General features: G+C 43.7%; 1 protein-coding gene across 2 annotated transcripts in view; it reads right to left on the bottom strand.

Moving 5' to 3' along the window:
- The window catches only part of LOC119855839 (guanine nucleotide-binding protein G(i) subunit alpha-1), a 67,573-nt gene extending 55,324 nt beyond the window's left edge, over positions 1 to 12,249 (bottom strand). Inside the window, exon 1 of one of the 2 annotated variants that reach the window (XR_006275831.1) lies at positions 11,290 to 12,249. Coding sequence is in view for 1 of the 2 variants with exons in the window: in XM_038402650.2 (XP_038258578.1) it covers positions 11,290 to 11,407 (118 nt within the window). In the remaining variant the exon portion in view is untranslated. The remainder of the gene's footprint in view (positions 1 to 11,289) is intronic. The other variant, XM_038402650.2, reaches the window with a different exon arrangement.
- Positions 12,250 to 18,162: the final 5,913 nt, after the last annotated feature.

Raw genomic sequence — 18,162 nt, 5'->3', positions numbered from 1 at the left:
ATATAGTCCATATTTAGCTAAGAACTCCTTGCCCACCATCATCCTGGTGAAGTACTGCTTATGGGGGGCCCTCAAAGAAGAAAAGTCACTTATTAGTAACAGTTGCTCAAAGAAGGGCTGTGTGTATTCACCATATTGTCCCACCTTCACCTCTACTTCAAAGTTCTACATATCACCACAATCTGGCAATCTGGGAGAAGGAACTCTAAGGCGATTGCGGGTGCACTCCCTTAGACAGAAAGCAATAACATCACCCTCACAAAAGATCCCTCAAGAACCCTTCAACTAATATGGCTTTTCAAGCCTGGTATCTCTGGAGCCATATCCTACAAGTGGAACTACACTGAGGCCCTGGAAGAAGAAAGCTGGGTTTGCCCTAGATGCACTACTCCGATGTAAGGCAGAGCACAACACTGGATGTGTTTCACTGGCATAGTACCAGCAATGCAAAAATCCCCCTAATGTAGCCAAACCTTTAATCTTGAACCTTCCTGAATGTTACCTTCCTAGGTAAGGGCCTAAAGCTCTAACCAATGTTCCAAAGCAAGCCATTAAGGAACTCGGATATAGGGCCCCATTTTCAAAACTCAGGTTCTAAGTTATATATGCAAAATGTGTTTGTGCATGCAAATGCATGTTTCAAATATATATTACCTAAAAGAATGTTTGTGATAAATTATACACATATCACAAAAAACACTGATTGTAATTATTTTCCCAACTTATTTTTAAACAGGTTAAATAAAAAATATCAACATTTTGATAAAGTAGTCCCAAACTATTTCTGCTTGACAGAGCTTTGAAATACAGCAAAGATTCAAATTACCCAAGTAGAGGTTCATGTCCTCCAACAGGTTCAAATAATTTGCTCTATCAGTCTCCCCAGCTTGAGCAGAGGAATGGTTCTCCTTTAAAATCAGGGCCAATCTCCCCTCCCCTTCACTGTGGCTTCAAAACATTAAAATTTACGTTTGTAATGTGCAAAAATCAGCAGGCACCCATAAGTGTGAAAATGTTGGTTTAACTCCATAAAGGTAGATGCCTGAATAGAAGTGACTTGCTGGTTTTCTGAGGATATTATTAAGGCTAAAATCTAGTTTGATACACCCACAAAAACAAAAAAGCCACTGAACAGCACAGAAAGACAAAATTCAACTACTGTAGAATCCAAGGCAGAGGCAAAAACACCAACCGCTACTAGCAAGGTCTGAGGTGTTAAATCATGTTAGTTGGGAATCCCAGGCAATGACATTAAAAGCTTTAGCAGCAAATAACGGTTTTGCTACGAGTTTACTGGATTTGTCAGGGATCAGTAAGTAAACCACCATGTAGCTGAGAAATCCATTTCCAAGACAAATATATAACGTCAGGAAATGAAAACGACACTGGTCCAAATTTTGGGACTTTATATTCAGTCCATCACTAGTTGCAAGAAAGCAATGGTGGATTCATCAGTGACTTTTTCAACATCAGACATCTCATTAACCATTAAAGCTACACATGCCTAATCCTACTGACTTGTTTATATCCAGATTCTCACTACTGTAGGGCGTTTCTAGTCCTAGCAGATCCTAAGTTCAGACCTCAAAACTGGCAAAGAGTCCTGTGGCACCTTATAGACTAACAGACGTATTGGAGCATAAGCTTTCGTGAGTGAATATCCACTTCTTCAGATGCATGTAGTGGAAATTTCCAGAGGCAGGTATAAATATGCAAGCAAGAATCAGACTAGGGATAACGAGGTTAGTTCAATCAGGGAGGATGAGGCCCTCTTCTAGCAGTTGAGGTGTGAACACCAAGGGAGGAGAAACTACTTTTGTAGTTGGCTAGACATTCACAGTCTTTGTTTAATCCTGAGCTAATAATGTCAAATTTGCAAATGAACTGAAGCTCAGCAGTTTCTCTTTGAAGTGTCGTCCTGAAGTTTTTTTGCTGCAGGATGGCTACCTTTAAATCTGCTATTTTGTGTCCAGGAAATTGAAGTGTTCTCCTACAGGTTTTTGTATATTGCCATTCCAAATATCAGATTTGTGACCATTTATCCTTTTATGTAGGGACTGTCCAGTTTGGCCGACGTACATAACAGAGGGGCATTGCTGGCACATGATGGCGTATATTACATTGATGTACGTGTAGATGAATGAACCGGCGATGGATGGCTGATCTGGTTAGGTCCTGTGATGGTGCTGCTGGTGTAGATATGTTGGCAGAGTTGGCATCGAGGTATGATACCCGCACGAAGAAATAAGAAAACAGAACAACAGAGCCAGATGTGTACCCAGAAGCCTCCTGCTGCAAGACAAGCCCAAGGAAGAAACCAACAGAACTCCACTGGCCATCATAGACAGTCCTCAGCTAAAACCTCTCCAACGCATCATCAGTGATCTACAACCCATCCTGGACAATGATCCTTCACCTTCACAGGCCTTGGGAGGCAGGCCAGTCCTTGCCCACAGACAACCGGCCAACCTGAAGCATATTCTCACCAGCAATGACACACCACACCATAGTAACTCTAACTCAGGAACCAATCCATGCAACAAATCTCGATGCCAACTCTGCCCACATATCTACACCAGCGACACAATCACAGAACCTAACTAGATCAGCCACACCATCACCTGCTAGAAGACGGCCTCATCCTCCATGACTGAACTAACCTCGTTATCCGTAGCCCGATTCTTGCTTGAATATTTATATTGCCTCTGGAAATTTCCGCTACATGCATCTGAAGAAATGGGTATTCACCCATGAAAGCTTATGCTCCAATACATCTGTTAGTCTATAAGGTGCCACAGGACTCTGCCGCTTTTACAGATCCAGACTAACATGGCTTTCCCCGCCCCCCCCGATACTTGACCTCAAAACTATACATCATTCAGTTACTATCTTGTTATCAGTCACAGAAATTCATATATAATTTTAATAGCTGCTATCTAAAAAGTGGTAGAGCAATCTAGACTGTAAAGTAAGAAAGAGTCTCTTTATTGCATGTTTATGCAGAAATTCACAATAGGACTCTATGTTAACATAAACAATAATATAACTAGAGATTGAAAACCAGAATGAAGCATTCATCATCAGCAGTTCACAAACTATTTGCTGCTAAAGTCTTGTCATAACTGACATTTGGGGAAATTTAAGATAGTCATTTGCATGATCAGCAAGATTCAGAAGACCAGTTTCTCAACTTTCTAGATGTTTCTGGGTTCCAATTTTTCTAATGTGGATGCAGACTGAGATGTAGAAATGGGGGGGGGGAGAATGTGGATCATTCAAATGCTTTCAAAATGGCTCGCTTCCTCAACACAAGCCCTGCTTTTTGACCAGAGGTCAGAAATGTTTCAATCCATGTGTTAATACCCATTTTACTTCCTGTTCTATAAGACAGCACAACATTTCTACATAAAACTCCTCCATCCTACGACTCAGGCCACTTCTGGTGAAAGTATTGCAACATATAGGGATAGGAAGACTTCTATCACAAACAGGTTTATATAACAACTAGAAAAGTTAAGACCAGTTATTTATCATTGGTACAGCTCCACCCGTAGTAACAACAGTGGTTTATGGGTCCCATTTTGCCTAATGCAGGAATCCTAGAAAAGTTATTTCAGTTTCAAAACTGGATGCTCAGATACGAACCATCTCAGAACTGTTAAATTTAAGAGATGCATCTCATCTGAAATAAGAGTTTGTAAAGCTCATTCTCATTAAAGGAACAAGTAATAGTTTATTAACAAGGAAGAAAAAGTAGTGAACAGTTCAGAAAGCTCCTGCAAGCTCTTATGTAAGTACTTAACTTTACTCATATGAGCAGCCCCAACGACTGCACTGGAGTTACCCATCAGAAAAAAAAGTTAAGCATGTGCTAAGTGTATATAGGACAAGGGCCTAAGAATATTCAATTTTAAGTCTACATTTAGCCATTAGATTTCCAATAGCTACGTCACACACAACCCCATGGAGGTTTAAAACATAAACAAAAAATAGACAAACTTTTCTTAATCATTGTTTCAGCAATAATAAGCACATTTCAACAGTTCCATCATATAATATCTTCATTACAACATACTGTGTGCTTCTGTAAAGGCAGCCCGTTTAGACCTGATTGCAGAGATTTTTTTCCCACTGTTTTTCTGTTGCCTAGTTACTGTAAGCTCCTACTAAATATTTTATTGGGTGCCTTTGCTAAGCAGATTGATGTCAAGTACAATACATTTTATGTAATGTCAAGTATTATTATTATTATTATTATTACAGGATTATTACACACTACCATTTTACTTCAAAAAATCCATCTCTTATTCCAGTGAACTGCAATATTTGCTAGTAAAATTCTTTGAAAATATCAACTTTATAAAAAGTAGGTAGCTCACATTTTCCCCATTAACACCTTATTTTAATATCCCTTTTTTAAGGAAAAAGATTGTACTTGTATAACAATGTCAGCACCGACAAACTAGAAATTTCAGTTATTTAGAAGCTGCAATGTCCTGTCAGTTACCCCTGAATCTAGGGGAGAAAAGCAATCTGTTTTCCCATCACAGTTAACACTGTGGTTCTAAGAAGCATCTTCTGTTCATTCTTAAGCCTGATAACCCAATCAATTGATTAGATGGGAGAACTGTAAGGAACAGTGTTAAGTTCTAAGAGGATGAGTACTTTAAACCAGAAAAGCTAAACTAAAATAAATGCAATAGACATATGAAGATGTTCTTTTCCTATCAGAAGCAGTATCAATATCGACTATTTAACAGACCTGACTTTATACAAGTATGGTAAAAATAGCATTCATACTGGATCTATGACCCACAGAAATGGCCAAAATTGACCTCACAACTGACTATACCCATAATCCTTTGTGATTGCAGAGATGTGGAAGCGGGATCAGGGGATGGTTTTTAAGACTATTTTGTGTGTTGGGAGAGACAGCATGCTGATTGAGATGCTTCTCTCCACCACTTACCCAGCACTCAACCTCAGGGAAGCAGTACCTCCAGAGATTCTGCAGATAAATCCATCACCTCCGGCATCCCAATTCCATGCCCAGAGCTACATAGCAATGGGTTTGGGGCAGGAGACAGCAAGCTTAGTAAGGATAAAACATGGAAATAAGCTGCTTCTAAGTCCTAGGAACAAAAAGATTTTAATTTCACACACCATCCCAACCCCAATCAATGGGTGAGATGCATAAGACATCTCTTTGCAACTCAGAGACAAAGAACTGAGCCCAAATCTTCTTGTGTCAAGAACACAGATTCCTGAGGCACAAGACTGTCTCAGCATGAAAAAAAAAAAATTTCTATGTCCCACTATTCAAATTGCTTGTCCATGCCCTAATTATTTTTCAGCTCAACCATTGCACCTTTATTTTGAGTCTTTTCACTGACTTCCCATTTGCCTGTGTAATAAATTCAAAATTTCTTGTCCTCACTGTCAAGACCTTACATTATTCAACACTTACTTACATTTCTGACTTAATCTCATTTACTGTTCCCCACCACCACAAGTGCTTATTCGTGGTCACCGTTCAACAGAGGGTCAACTGCTATCTTTGATCATGTTATAACAAGGTTAGTCTAAACAAAGCCTGACAATAAATACTGAAAAGTCCAGGGACAAAACTTTCTTGATGACAAAATAGGGTCTCCAAGCTATCAGTTAAGTTCTCTACTCCCTTCTGAAGAAGACATTACACCACTGTGTGCTAAATACTAAGACTATATATAGTGTTGCCCCAGCTGTGTTGGTCCCAAGAGATTAGAAAGACAAAGTGGGTGAGGTAACATTAACATCAAACCAAGACCTGAAGAAGAGTTCTGTGTAAGCTTGAAGTCTGTCTCTCACCAACAGAAGTTGGTTCAATAAAAGATTCTCACACATCTTGTCTCTCCAACAGCAAGATAAAGTAACTTAAATTATGGTTAAAAGAAAGTTAAAAGTGTACTACAGTTAACCTCCAACCCAGCTAAACAACAAATTCATACGCTGCTGTCATACACTTAAAAAAAAAAATCCTATACAGTTCTGAATATTAGAAAGTTTGGGAAAAAAACCCGAAAACTTAGGTTACGTCTACATTAGAGACCTAAGTTGCACCGTTGTAAGGCATCCCATGCAGCTGCTCTATGCTGATTCACTAAGCTTTTTTGTTGAAAGACGTTTTTTGATCAAAATGAATGTCCGTTTTTTTTCCAACCAAAAAGTAGACAACAAAAAAACTTTGTTAGAAGTTTTCAGTTGTCAGAAACTGACCGTCTTTCACCTCTTGTATGAAAAACAAAAAAAGTCAGTGATTTTTTTTTTAATTTTCAAGTTTCCTCAAGAAAACAGTGAGCATTTGCCAGCTTTCTTTACTAAAATTCAGTAATAAATTTTACAAAACGTACACCAGAGAGATTGTATACCCTAAAGATCTCTAATTGTTGGAAGATCACCCCTAAGACGGTGGGACAACACCACTATATAGGATACAAAATTATCCAAGTAAAACAGTACTTTAAAGACTAATATATTTTGACTTGAAAAGATAAAAAAAAATCAAGAATAAATTACCACAACCTACAGTCTCTAAGGCCGTGGTCCCGAAAGTGCGGAGCATGCCCCCTTAAGGGGGTGTGCCCTTGAACGTTCCTCCACACAGCAAGGCCCGGAGCACCACCACTGAACCCCACTCCGTTCCCAGACCCTCCCCCAACCACAGCACAATCCTGCACCCAGTCCCAGCTCTGCTCCCAGATACAGTCCTAGCCTCAGCTCCGGCCCTGGCCAAGCAGCAGCTTCTCTCCCAGCTCCCTGGCGTGGACAGATTCCATTACAGATAAGGGCTGGGGCACAATATAAAAGTTTGGGGACCACTTTCTGAGGCCTAGCTTACTTGCACTGGCTTGACTAAAAGGTGTGATGTTAAACTGATTTAGCTAAACCAGTGCAACTTTGTGTTTAGACAACATTTAAACTCAGTTGTTATTTAACATTGGGAAGATAAATCAGGTTCAAACCCAATGAGAGAGAGAGAGTCCACACAAAAAGTTACCTTAAATCAGTTTAACATCACACTTTTAGTTTAACCAGTCCAATTTCTGCTCTTATATAATGAAAAAAAGATAGAAATACTACTGTTTTCAATATGTATAATACCTAGGATTTGAATATGTGTTAGCACAAGACCCAACAAGAAACACTCAAGTCATGGTACTAAAATAAAGAGTTTTTGTAGACTCTAGTCATTTTGTCTTAAAAACTAATCATTTGGAGTAGACAGACAGGTCTATATAATAGCAAAGTAATGCACATTGGAAAACATAGTCCCAACTATACATATAAAATGATGGCATCTAAATTAGCTGTTATGACTCAAGAAAGAAATCTTGGAGTCATTGTGTATGGATTGCTCTCTGCAAACATCTACCCAGTGTGCAGTGCCAGTCAAAAAAGTGAACAGAATGTTGGGAATCATTAAGAAGGGGATAGATTAAAAAAAAACAACAAAATATTATATTGCTTCTATAGAAATCCACGGTACACCCACATCTTGAATACTGCATGCAGACGTGGTCATTCCATCTCAAAAAAGGTATATTGGAATGGCAAAGGTTCAGAAAAGGAAAACAAAAATGATTTCAGGTATGGAATGACTTCCGTATGAGAGATTAATAAGACTGGGACTTTTCAGCTTGGGAGAGAGATGACTAAGGGGGGGGGATCTGATAGACATCTATAAAATCATGACTGGTGTGGAGAAAGAAAATAAGGAAGCACTATTTACTCCTTCTCATTACACAAGAACTAGGGGTCACTGAATGAAATTAATAGGCAACAGGTTTAAAACAAACAAAAGGAAGTATTTCTTCACCCAACACACAGTCAATCTGTGGAACTCCTAGCCAGAGGATGTTGTGAAGGCCAAGACTACAACAGGGTTAAAAAAAACTAGATAAGTTCACGGATAAGCCATCAATAGCTATTAGGCAGGATCGGCAGGGATGATGTCCCTAACCTCTCTTTGCCAGAAGCTGGGAATGGGCGACAGGCGATAGATCACTCAATGGTTATCTGATCTGTTCATTCCCTTTGGGGCACCTAGCATTGACCAAGGTCAGAAGACAGGATACTGGGATAGATGGACCTTTGGTCTAACCCAGTATGGCCATTCTTATGTAGCAAGAAAAAACACCAGGAGAAACAAACCAACTTTGGTGCAGCACTGATGGCGAGCCACACAAATAGGTCAAGAGGTATTGTCTGAATTATGGGCCTGTTCATGCAGTCCTTAATTATGTAAAATCTTAGTCCAATTATTTTCAATGGGTTCTTCCTGCATAACTACTTTAGGATCCAGCCCCAATAAAAATTAATCCTCTGATTTTCACAGCCCATTTTAACTGAAGCAAGCTTTCAACTCCTGAGTTATGCTATTCTCAAAATTTATTGGTATGAGCAGATAAGCTATATACACACTGGGACTGCATGAAAACTGTACAGAAGAATATGTATTTTCCTATATTACAAACCCTGAATTTGTGAAACTTTTAATTAAGGAGAAACAGTTGCGGAGAGGACTTTATTAATTGTGAAATAAAAAACTGAAAATACAATTATCTAAAAATCATGCTTTTAAAAGTGTATGTTCAAAGTGTGCATCTATGGATGTCATGCAAATGTTTGTGCATACTATAACCGCACAAGTTAAAACTTCACAAAAAATAGTAAAATGCTTAAAAAAATTATTTCGGTTGGAGCTTGTTGGCACTACCATAATAATAAAATGATCAGTTTCTGTCACCTTCAGGAACAGAAACACTAGAATGTCTACACTTTTAACACTGACATACTTTTAACCTTTCATGCTACAATCAATGGCTGAGGAAGCACTGCACTAACCAAACAGGTCTGATATTCTGAAAAAAAAAAAAATCAGTTGTTTCCTTCATAAGAAAAATGTCAAGTGCATGAATGCAGTGTAGGACTACATTTGTTTTTCTCCATACAAGGCTTGTTTCACCTCTACCTATGTAGGAGAGAACTTAAGTTTCCTGTGCAATAGATATCCAATGTGCCATTTTAGAAGTCAGAACAGAAAAGAAGAAGAATAGTTTCCTGTACAAAAAATGTATCAGAATATTATTCTGGCATTTAACATTTCCTGGGAAAAATCAGAAAACTTTTCTTTTTAAAATTACCATCAATTACTAGTGCAGCTCCTAAAAGGCAGAAAAACCATGCAGTTCACTGAGTTTGTATATGTGGGTTAATATATCCCTGTTCAGTTTGTACTTTTAAAATATATAATACAAGATACCTCACAATAATAGTGTGGTGCAAATCTCACCTCCCTCATTTCTGGGTTAATTTTAAAAGTATCTTCTGCTTGTAACTAAGGATTATGTAACATTTACTTTAGTGAAGGGTTTAAAATGCTTACTTCCAATTTTTTAAAACCTCTTAAACTTTCTGGTTTACACATCCCCACATTCCCCAGACACATACAACTCTGTTAAAAATATGTCAAAAAACCCCACCCCAAAAATCATGGAAAAGACTAACAAACTACTGCCACAACTGTATGAATGCAGGAGACAAATATACAGTGATTCACTGAATTACATATCGCAAAAAAAAAAAAACCCAATCACAAAAGGTGATTTTAAGATAGATATTTAAAGTATAGGCAAAATAAGCGTTCCTTGTGGAAGCAGAACATTGAGAGAGTAGAAGTAGTACTCTTTTGTGTGTTCCTTTAACGTGTGCTGTTTCAAAAGGCGAGTGGGAAATGTGTGGGCACGTCAAGCATTCTTACAACTACAATACCCACCTGCTGAAGTGAAGAAACAGATAGACAGAGCCAGAAGAGTACCCAGAAGTCACCTACTACAGGACAGGCCCAACAAAGAAAATAACAGAACGCCACTAGCTATCACATTCAGCCCCCAACTAAAACCTCTCCAACGCATCATCAAGGATCTACAATCTATCCTGAAGGACGAGCCATCACTCTCACAGATCTTGGGAGACAGGCCAGTCCTTGCTTACAGACAGCCCCCCAATCTGAAGCAAACACTCACCAGCAACCACACACCACACAACAGAACCACTAACCCAGGAACCTATCCTTGCAATAAAGCCCGTTGCCAACTCTGTCCACATATCTATTCAGGGGATACCATCATAAGGCCTAATCACATCAGCCACACTATCAGAGGCTCGTTCACCTGCGCATCTACCAATGTGATATATGCCATCATGTGCCAGCAATGCCCCTGTGTCATGTACATTGGTCAAACTGGACAGTCTCTATGTAAAAGAATGAATGGACACAAATCAGACGTCAAGAATTATAACATTCAAAAACCAGTTGGAGAACACTTCAATCTCTCTGGTCACTCGATCACAGACCTAAGAGTGGCTATCCTTCAACAAAAAAACTTCAAAAGCAGACTCCAAGAAGAGACAGCTAAATTGGAAGTAATTTGCAAACTGGATACAATTAATTTAGGCTTGAATAGAGACTGGGAGTGGATGGGTCATTACACAAAGTAAGACTATTTCCCCATGTTACTTCTCCCCCCCACCCCACCTCACCCTCCACTGTTCCTCAGAAGTTCTTGTCAACTGCTGGAAATGGCCCACCTTGATTATCACTACAAAAGGTTCCCCCCCCCCGTAATAGTTCACCTTAAGTGATCACTCTCCTTACTAAGCGTATGGTAATGCCCATTGTTTCATGTTCTCTATCTCCCCTCTGTATTTTCCACTGAATGCATCCCATGAAGTGAGCTGTAGCTCACGAAAGCTTATGCTCAAATAAATTCGTTAGTCTCTAAGATGCCACAAGTCCTCCTGTTCTTTTTATGTCTACAGGGAGTAAGCATTAAAGTAAAAATCGTCCAACCCAAGGGTGCTGGCTACATTATAAACACTGATCATTACACTTTCCGTGAATTCTTCCACTAGCAAGCAGAGGCCAAGCGCGCCGCTCTTCGGGGGAGGCCGCCTTCCCTATCCCCACTCCCCGGGAACTTATGAGGCATGGCGGCCACAAGAACATCCACGGTCCCGTCCGTGAGCGATCACCACACGGGGCAGTAACATCTCCAAGGTGCCACACGCCACGTCTCGCCCTCGGCAGCGGGCGCTCAGGAGCGTTACCCGGAACCGTGCCAGGCCCTGGGGAGGGAGTCACCGGCTGGATCCCTGCCCCGAGGAGCCCAGGGCGGGCAGGCACAGAGCAGTGGACCGGGGGCGCCGGGCCCACGGGCCGGGAAGTGCAGCAGCCCCGTCCCTTACCTAGGAGGAGCAGCTTGACCTCCCTGGCCGCCTTCTCGCCATCCTCCCGCAGGTTCCTGTCGATCATCTTGCTCCGCTCCACCGCCGCCTTGTCCTCCGCGCTCAGCGTGCAGCCCATCTTGGGGGGCGGTAGGTGGTTAAGGATCCCCCCAGAAGCCCCCCCCGTCGAGGCGTTCAGGTGACAGAGCTCACCCCCCACACGCGCGCACCGGGGAGGGGGGGGGCGGGTACGCTGACCGGACAAGGCTCAGAGCCGTTTCTGTCCGGGCGCGAGTTGAGCCAGCGGTCCCGAGAGCAGGGACCCGCTGCCCGCGTCCGCTCTCCGAGCGCCCTCAGCCCAGCGATGCCGCCCAGCTCCCGAGGCGCCGCCTGCCTCTCGCTCGCCCCGGCAGCGCGCGCGCGCGCACTCCAAACACCTCGCGTGAGGGAGCGCGAGCCGCTCGCTCGCGCACAGTCTTTCTCGCTCGAGGGGAAGGCAGTGCGCGTGCGCACGCGCTGCTCGGGTTAAAGAAAGCCTGTGGCGACACGGGGGTCGGGGGGGAACGGAAAAGAAGGGGCGGGTAAGAAACCCAGATGAAAAATGGGGAGGGGGCGGAAAAGGGCAAACCGCCTCTCCCAGTCCACGCTGCGTCTGCGTGACGTCAGCGGGCCGACCGTTGTTGATAAAAATTCGGTTAACGGGGAGACCAGAACGTTGAGGGGGTTTTGAATGTCAACGGTTGTAGTACCGGACTGTACCAGTCTTACTGAAGGGAGGCGTCGCCCGTTCAAGACCGTACCAACAGGAGCGGGTGAGTCCGCCCGTTGGCCCGGCCCACCCGTTCAGTGCGGCTGTGCCGGTCAGGGGAGTGCATCAGTCAGATCCCCAGGGGATCAAAAGTCATGAAACTTGTTCAAAAGGGAGCGAAGAGGCGCCACGAACCGCCCTGTCGCCCCCTTGCTAAGAGAAGGCGAGGAGGGGGCTCCCGCTTCTCTCCTGCGAGAGGCGACAGGGACCTCTGGCTGCAGCAGCTCTAATTGGTTAGTCTGCCCCAGACACGGGGGGGGGTCAGCCAATCAGAGGGCTCGAATGCGCTAGGGGGTGGAACTTCTGACCTGATGAGGCTGGCTCCGACGTTTGCAGCGCCATGGCAGGAGTTGGCGCGGGGCGCGGCTGGCCACGGCACTGACCTACCCTGCGTGCGGCTGCCACGCAACCCGTCCGGACAGTTCGTTGGGGGGGGTTCTGGGTCCGATTGCCATTTAGGGTTGCCTGGTGCCCGGTTTTGAAACGGAAAGTCCGGTCAAAAAGGGGGCTTGGCCGTGTCTGGGCACATGTGCTGAATGGCACCAGAAGTCCAGTTACCACAGGGCGTGGGGAGGTGCTGGGTCATTAGCCCATTCCAGCCCCTGCTCAGCCAGGGCTGCCTCCTACCAGCAGGCAGGCTCCTTGTCAAGCTGCAGCAGCTCCAGTCCCAGCCCTGGAGCAGAGGGTCCCTTGGGGGTCAGAGGGGTGAAGGGATATCTAGATGATTCACAAAAATCCACCAAATGCATCCGATGAAGTGAGCTGTAGCTCATGAAAGCTTATGCGCTAATAAATTTGTTAGTCTCTAAGGTGCCACAAGTACTCCTTTTCTTTTTGCGAATACAGACTAACACGGCTGCTACTCTGAAACCTAGATGATTCAGAGAGTGGAGGGGGAAGAGGCATGAGCAACAGGGACAGGCCTTGGCAGAAAAACACGGAGCAAAGGTGGGGCCTTGGGAATCCAGTTACTAGCCATTAGAAAGGTGGCAACCCTAAGCAGTAACTGTGGTTCACGGTCACTGGACTGCACTCCCCCATGCTTCTTTGCCACGATGGCGCCCACTCCCAGTTGCAGTCATTCTGGGCCCCCTCTGCTGTTTAGGCCCTGGAATACAGGGGAGGGCAGATGGGGTGCAAGGGCTTGGGCCCAGCTGAGCTTGCCCAAAAGAACCTGGGCTCCTGCATGCGGGGTGCACATGCACCAGAAGCAGAACTGATTTGGACAACACAGCTCAAAGAACCACTGTTACTGAAAAAGATGTCACGTTCTCTCTTGGGAACAGTGAGCACTATTGTATAGTTAAAGATGAGAAACTTGCAGTTCCTTCAGATTTTCACACACTAAAAAAATCCCCTCTGTGTAAATGTCCACAATTGACTTCAATTCAAGGGTATTTGTTTTTTTTAAGTTTAGCTGGTATCAGATTATGGTTGAAAAAACTTCATTTGTCAATGAAGAAATTATTTCCCATTAAAATACCTTAAACTCTCAAACTGAACGTAGCATTTCAAATTTGGCATGATTTAAGTCCTCACTCAGCAAAGAAAATGAAGCCAAATTTGAAGAAAAATGGTTTGGTTAACCAGCAGCAGGAAACAGCTTCCTGGGCCAGAAGTCATAAATCTCAAGTGTATAATTAGCAGCATAAAGGAAGATGCAGCTCTCCTCATCCTCCCCTCTTCACCACAAGAATCTGCTTCCTGCCCTGCTCTTCCCACCCCAATCAGTTGCCACCTCTTCCAGCCACATATGCTTTCCATGCTAAGTTTTGGTTTACTTCTGGCACCTTCCCCCAACCGCCCTCTCCCCAAAGCTATTTTTCATTTAAAAAATGAACAACTTTACTAGCTCTGCTATTTATTAGTGTTATTACATATCAAAATAAATGATGGTCTACTGTGGCTTCTGCACTGCCATCTGGGAGACCTAGTGTCAATCTCATTTCTCAAACCAGAGAGTTCTGGGAGCAGCTGCATAATTTACTCATTTCCAAGAATGAAGCGGGTGAATAATGCTACAACAGTGATCCTAAAGTAGATTAAAATAGATGGAGGAATGGTGGCCATGAAATAAAATCAGGGGGATTTGGGTCACTAGGTTGGCTATTTGAGGGATTGCAAAAATGATGTGTATGAAATTCCAGATGAGCTTTTGTAAAATAACCCAGTTCCTTTATACATACCTACTAATTTAAGAAAAGTAATTCTGAATTCAATCACTTTTAACTTACTCCTTTTGAGGTGAGAATCACAGCACGTTTGTAATGTTCTTCATCACAGTGGTTCAAATTTTGACAGTAGGACAGGTCATTCCCCTTGAGACAGGGATTTGTTATAAAATTTGGAATATATAGAAATGAAGAATTTCATCTCCACAGCAGCATCCCCTCCCCTTTTCCCACATGTGCAAAAGCGTGGGTTTTCCAAGTGAGATGGAGCAAAGGACTAGAGGAAGCAGATAGCAGACAGCTACCTCTTTGGTATGTGAAGCTATTTTACCACTTTCTCCTCTTCCTGAGGGAGGGACTGGGCAGCAGACAATAGGGAATAAGATGGAATCATGGAAACCAGTGGGCCTGAGGTACATAGGATATAGTACAGGAATTCTGAGGCTTTCAGAGGTTTAACCCCCTTCCTTGAGGCCCAGGGAGGATGGAGCTGAGTGAACTCCAATATGTTCCCTCCTATCAAGCTACTGAATAAAGCTGAAACTACTATAGCTGGGTTAGATGATGGAGTTGCAGGACACAACCAGGCAGACCTGAGGGACTTGGGACAGGCCTGATCAAGTGCATCTCAGGACTCTGGAGCCATGCTACCCACTTACACCAAACAGAAAGTGGGGTTCAGTGGATGGGGAAGTAAGAAGTGATGTGGTAAAGGGACATTTGCCTCTTGGATGTTGACACCAGCAGGCAGGGAACAGAATTAATGGACTACTGCCGTGAGAAAGTGTTTTATTATTGATATAGTGTAGTTGTAGATTCACTGCCTGTGAGTGGAGGATTATTGCCTATTAAGAACACCCAAGGAAAGTATGTAGTGACCCCAGAAATTCTGGTTGAGGGTTTGAGTTGGTGGGGTTTGTTAGTTGTAAGAGACATCCTTAACTGTTTGAATCCAGACATTGTTGCTGTCGATGACACATAGGAGAAGGGTCACATTATGATCCATGTATTTTATATATAGGGCTAAACCCATGTGCAACCCATACTCTTGTTGGTGACCACTCAGCCAAATAGTCTCATTGAATTTCCTGGGAAAACCCACAGAAGTGTTTCCAACATGAGTAATGGTTGCAATATCTAGCCTTTAGGTGAGCAGGGAAATGGTCCCGCTATTGTGGGGAACTTTCCTGGCTTATACAGTACCGCGGTGAAGTGGGCTAGCGAAAGGATCTGACTCCTCACTCCCACTTCCTTTACCCAGAGCCATGCCTGACCTCAAGGGCTCCTCTTCCACTCTCCTGTGTGGCAGAGTCCTTGTAACTCAAACAAGGCTGGTACATGGATTCCCGGAGGGCTCGACCCCCAAGCTTGTTGTGGTTACTTAGGGCAGGGGCTCGGGAATTCCCACTCCAGGGTGCTCTCTCCACACTGGACATTTCCCTGACCCACTGATCATTACATACAGTTCAAAGCAAATACAATTTATTAAACAGCAATCAATTTTAAAAAATAAGGAAAAAATGGAAAAGGTTAAAGGAAAACACGTAATCCCGCTCTGTGGCACAGGGACATCACAAACAGCATCTCTGGAATGCAAGGGAAGTTCAGTCTGTTCCTCACAAGTCTCAGGCCCCTTTTCAGGGCCTGGCTGTGCTGCAGGGATGCTACAGGTCAGACAATTGCTTTGGCGATAACCACACACCCTCAGGCTCTAGATGGCAGGACCCTTCTTCCCAGCATTGACCCCGCCCTGTCAGGGTTACGATCCCCTTCCAAATCTGGCCTGCAGGGCCTCTTGGCTGGGGGCATCTCCCTGCGCTGGGCCCACTGCCCCGGGTCCCCCTTGCTCTCTCCAGCTGCTCCCTGCACTCAGCTCTGGACTGCTCCAACTCCAGTTCTAGCTCTACTCTGCCTCAGCATGGCAGCTGCTGCTGCTCTGCCTCCAGCTCCCTGGGCTGCTTCTCTGGCCCTGGTTGCTGCAGCTCTCCTCCCAGGACAGGTCTGCTCTGTGGGCTGCTTCTGTGACTCTGCTCCCAGTTTGGACCTGCTTTCTGGGGCTTCTTTTCTGGCCCCTCTGGATCTGGCACAGCTCTTCTCCCCAGCTCAGCTTTGGCCCCTGCTTTCTCCTTAGCTCGGTCCCACTCTGTCTGACCCAGGCAATTCCAGCTCTCAGGGAGGACGGGAACCCCCAACCTCCTGACTCTCTGATCAGCCTGATTGACAAGGAGGCCAGGCTAACCTGGAGCATTGGCCTCTCCCCATTGTTCCTGGGTATTGTCGCCTCAGGGTCCTGATTTCCCATTGACCCTTCCTCTTTCCTTTGGTACTGGGAGCTAACCAACCAAAACACCCCCAGCAAATTTTAGTAAGGGGACAACAGTCCCCTTATGTAACGATGCTGGCTTTCATGGACTCAACTGAGAATACCAGTTCAGGACAAATTGCTTAAAGCTGGGCAGTTACAGCCCAAGGCTGAGGTTCCTTTGCACACCAACGCAAACCAAACCAGTGAAACTTTGGTTTTACCCCACTGGCTAACCATAAGTCACACAAGCAATTCCCTTAGACACTCCAGTTTCCCAGTATCACCCCCAGTGCCACTCATTATGGGGATGAATGGTTACAAAAACCAATATGTTAGTAAAAGAAAAAAGGTTCTCTCGATCCCAAAGGACCAAGTTCCAGACCCAGGTCAATATACAAGTTAGATTTTACCCACAAATCACGCTGTTGCCAATCCTTTAGAATCTAAAAATCTAATGGTTTAGTCATAGAAGGAAAAAGATATAGATGAGAGCTAGAATTGGTTAAATTGAATTAATTACATAGAGTAATGGCAAAGTTCTTGGTTTAGGCTTGTAGCAGTGATAGAATAAACTGCAGGTTCAAATCCAGTCTCTGGAGTACATCCACAGCTGGGATGGGTCATTCAGTCCTTTGTTCAGAGCTTTAGTTTGTAGCAAAGTCCTTCCAGAGGCAAGAAGTAGGATTGAAGACAAGGTGGAGGAGATGCATCAGCCTTTTATAGTCTCTTGCCATGTGGTCTCTGCTTTCTTTGTCCCAAAGTCGCGCTATCCAGTACATGCCATAGAAAAACCTTAGAGTTCTGTCCATAGGCAGGTCCCTGCATACCTTGCTGAGTCACAAAGTGTATCTGCCTTTGCTCAATGGGTCAGTTGTGCCGCTGATGGTCCTTAATGGGCCATCAAGCAGTCTATGCAGTGCTGATGCCAAATTGTCTGGGGAGTCACCCAGAAGCACAGCACAAGTTTGAAATACAGACAGTATAGAGCCAATACTTATCACTTTAAATATAAAAATGATACATGCATACCGATAGAATAATCATAACCAGCAAACCATAACCTTGTCCTAGACACCTTATTTGACCCCTTTATACAAGATTTGGTGCCACTACAGGACCTTGGTTCCACCAATGACCTATATAGTCACAGGTTATGTCAGTAACGTCACACCTTACACTTAACAAGTATGCAATTAGTTTGATTGGATGAGACTTTTGGTCCCAGTTCTCCATTGTCTGGCACTTTTGTAGCTGTAACACTCCATTATTTATTATTTGAACCACAGTGCCTAGGGATTCGACTCATAGGGTAGGACCACATATTGCTATGCCCTGTACAAATACCTAACACAAAGATAATCCCTGCCTGGAGAACTGAGGCCTCAGTTCAATTTCCATTGACTCCAATGGGTGCATAATTGGGCCTCATTCTAGACCCCAAACTAGCACATATAAATGATGGATTTTATTTTTCTTTAATCAGCATTTTCCATATTGACTTTAACTCACTTTTAGATAGACTTGTGGCATTTTTTATATATAACAGATGTACTAGGCATGACAGAATGAGTTGTCCTCAGTAGCTTATAAGGGTGGGAAGTACAAGGTAT

Source organism: Dermochelys coriacea, chromosome 1, assembly GCF_009764565.3.
Source record: "Dermochelys coriacea isolate rDerCor1 chromosome 1, rDerCor1.pri.v4, whole genome shotgun sequence".
NCBI classification, from domain to species: Eukaryota; Metazoa; Chordata; order Testudines; family Dermochelyidae; genus Dermochelys; species Dermochelys coriacea.
The sequence above is the reverse complement of the archived record's forward strand: the minus strand, read 5'-3'. Positions and strand labels throughout refer to the sequence as shown.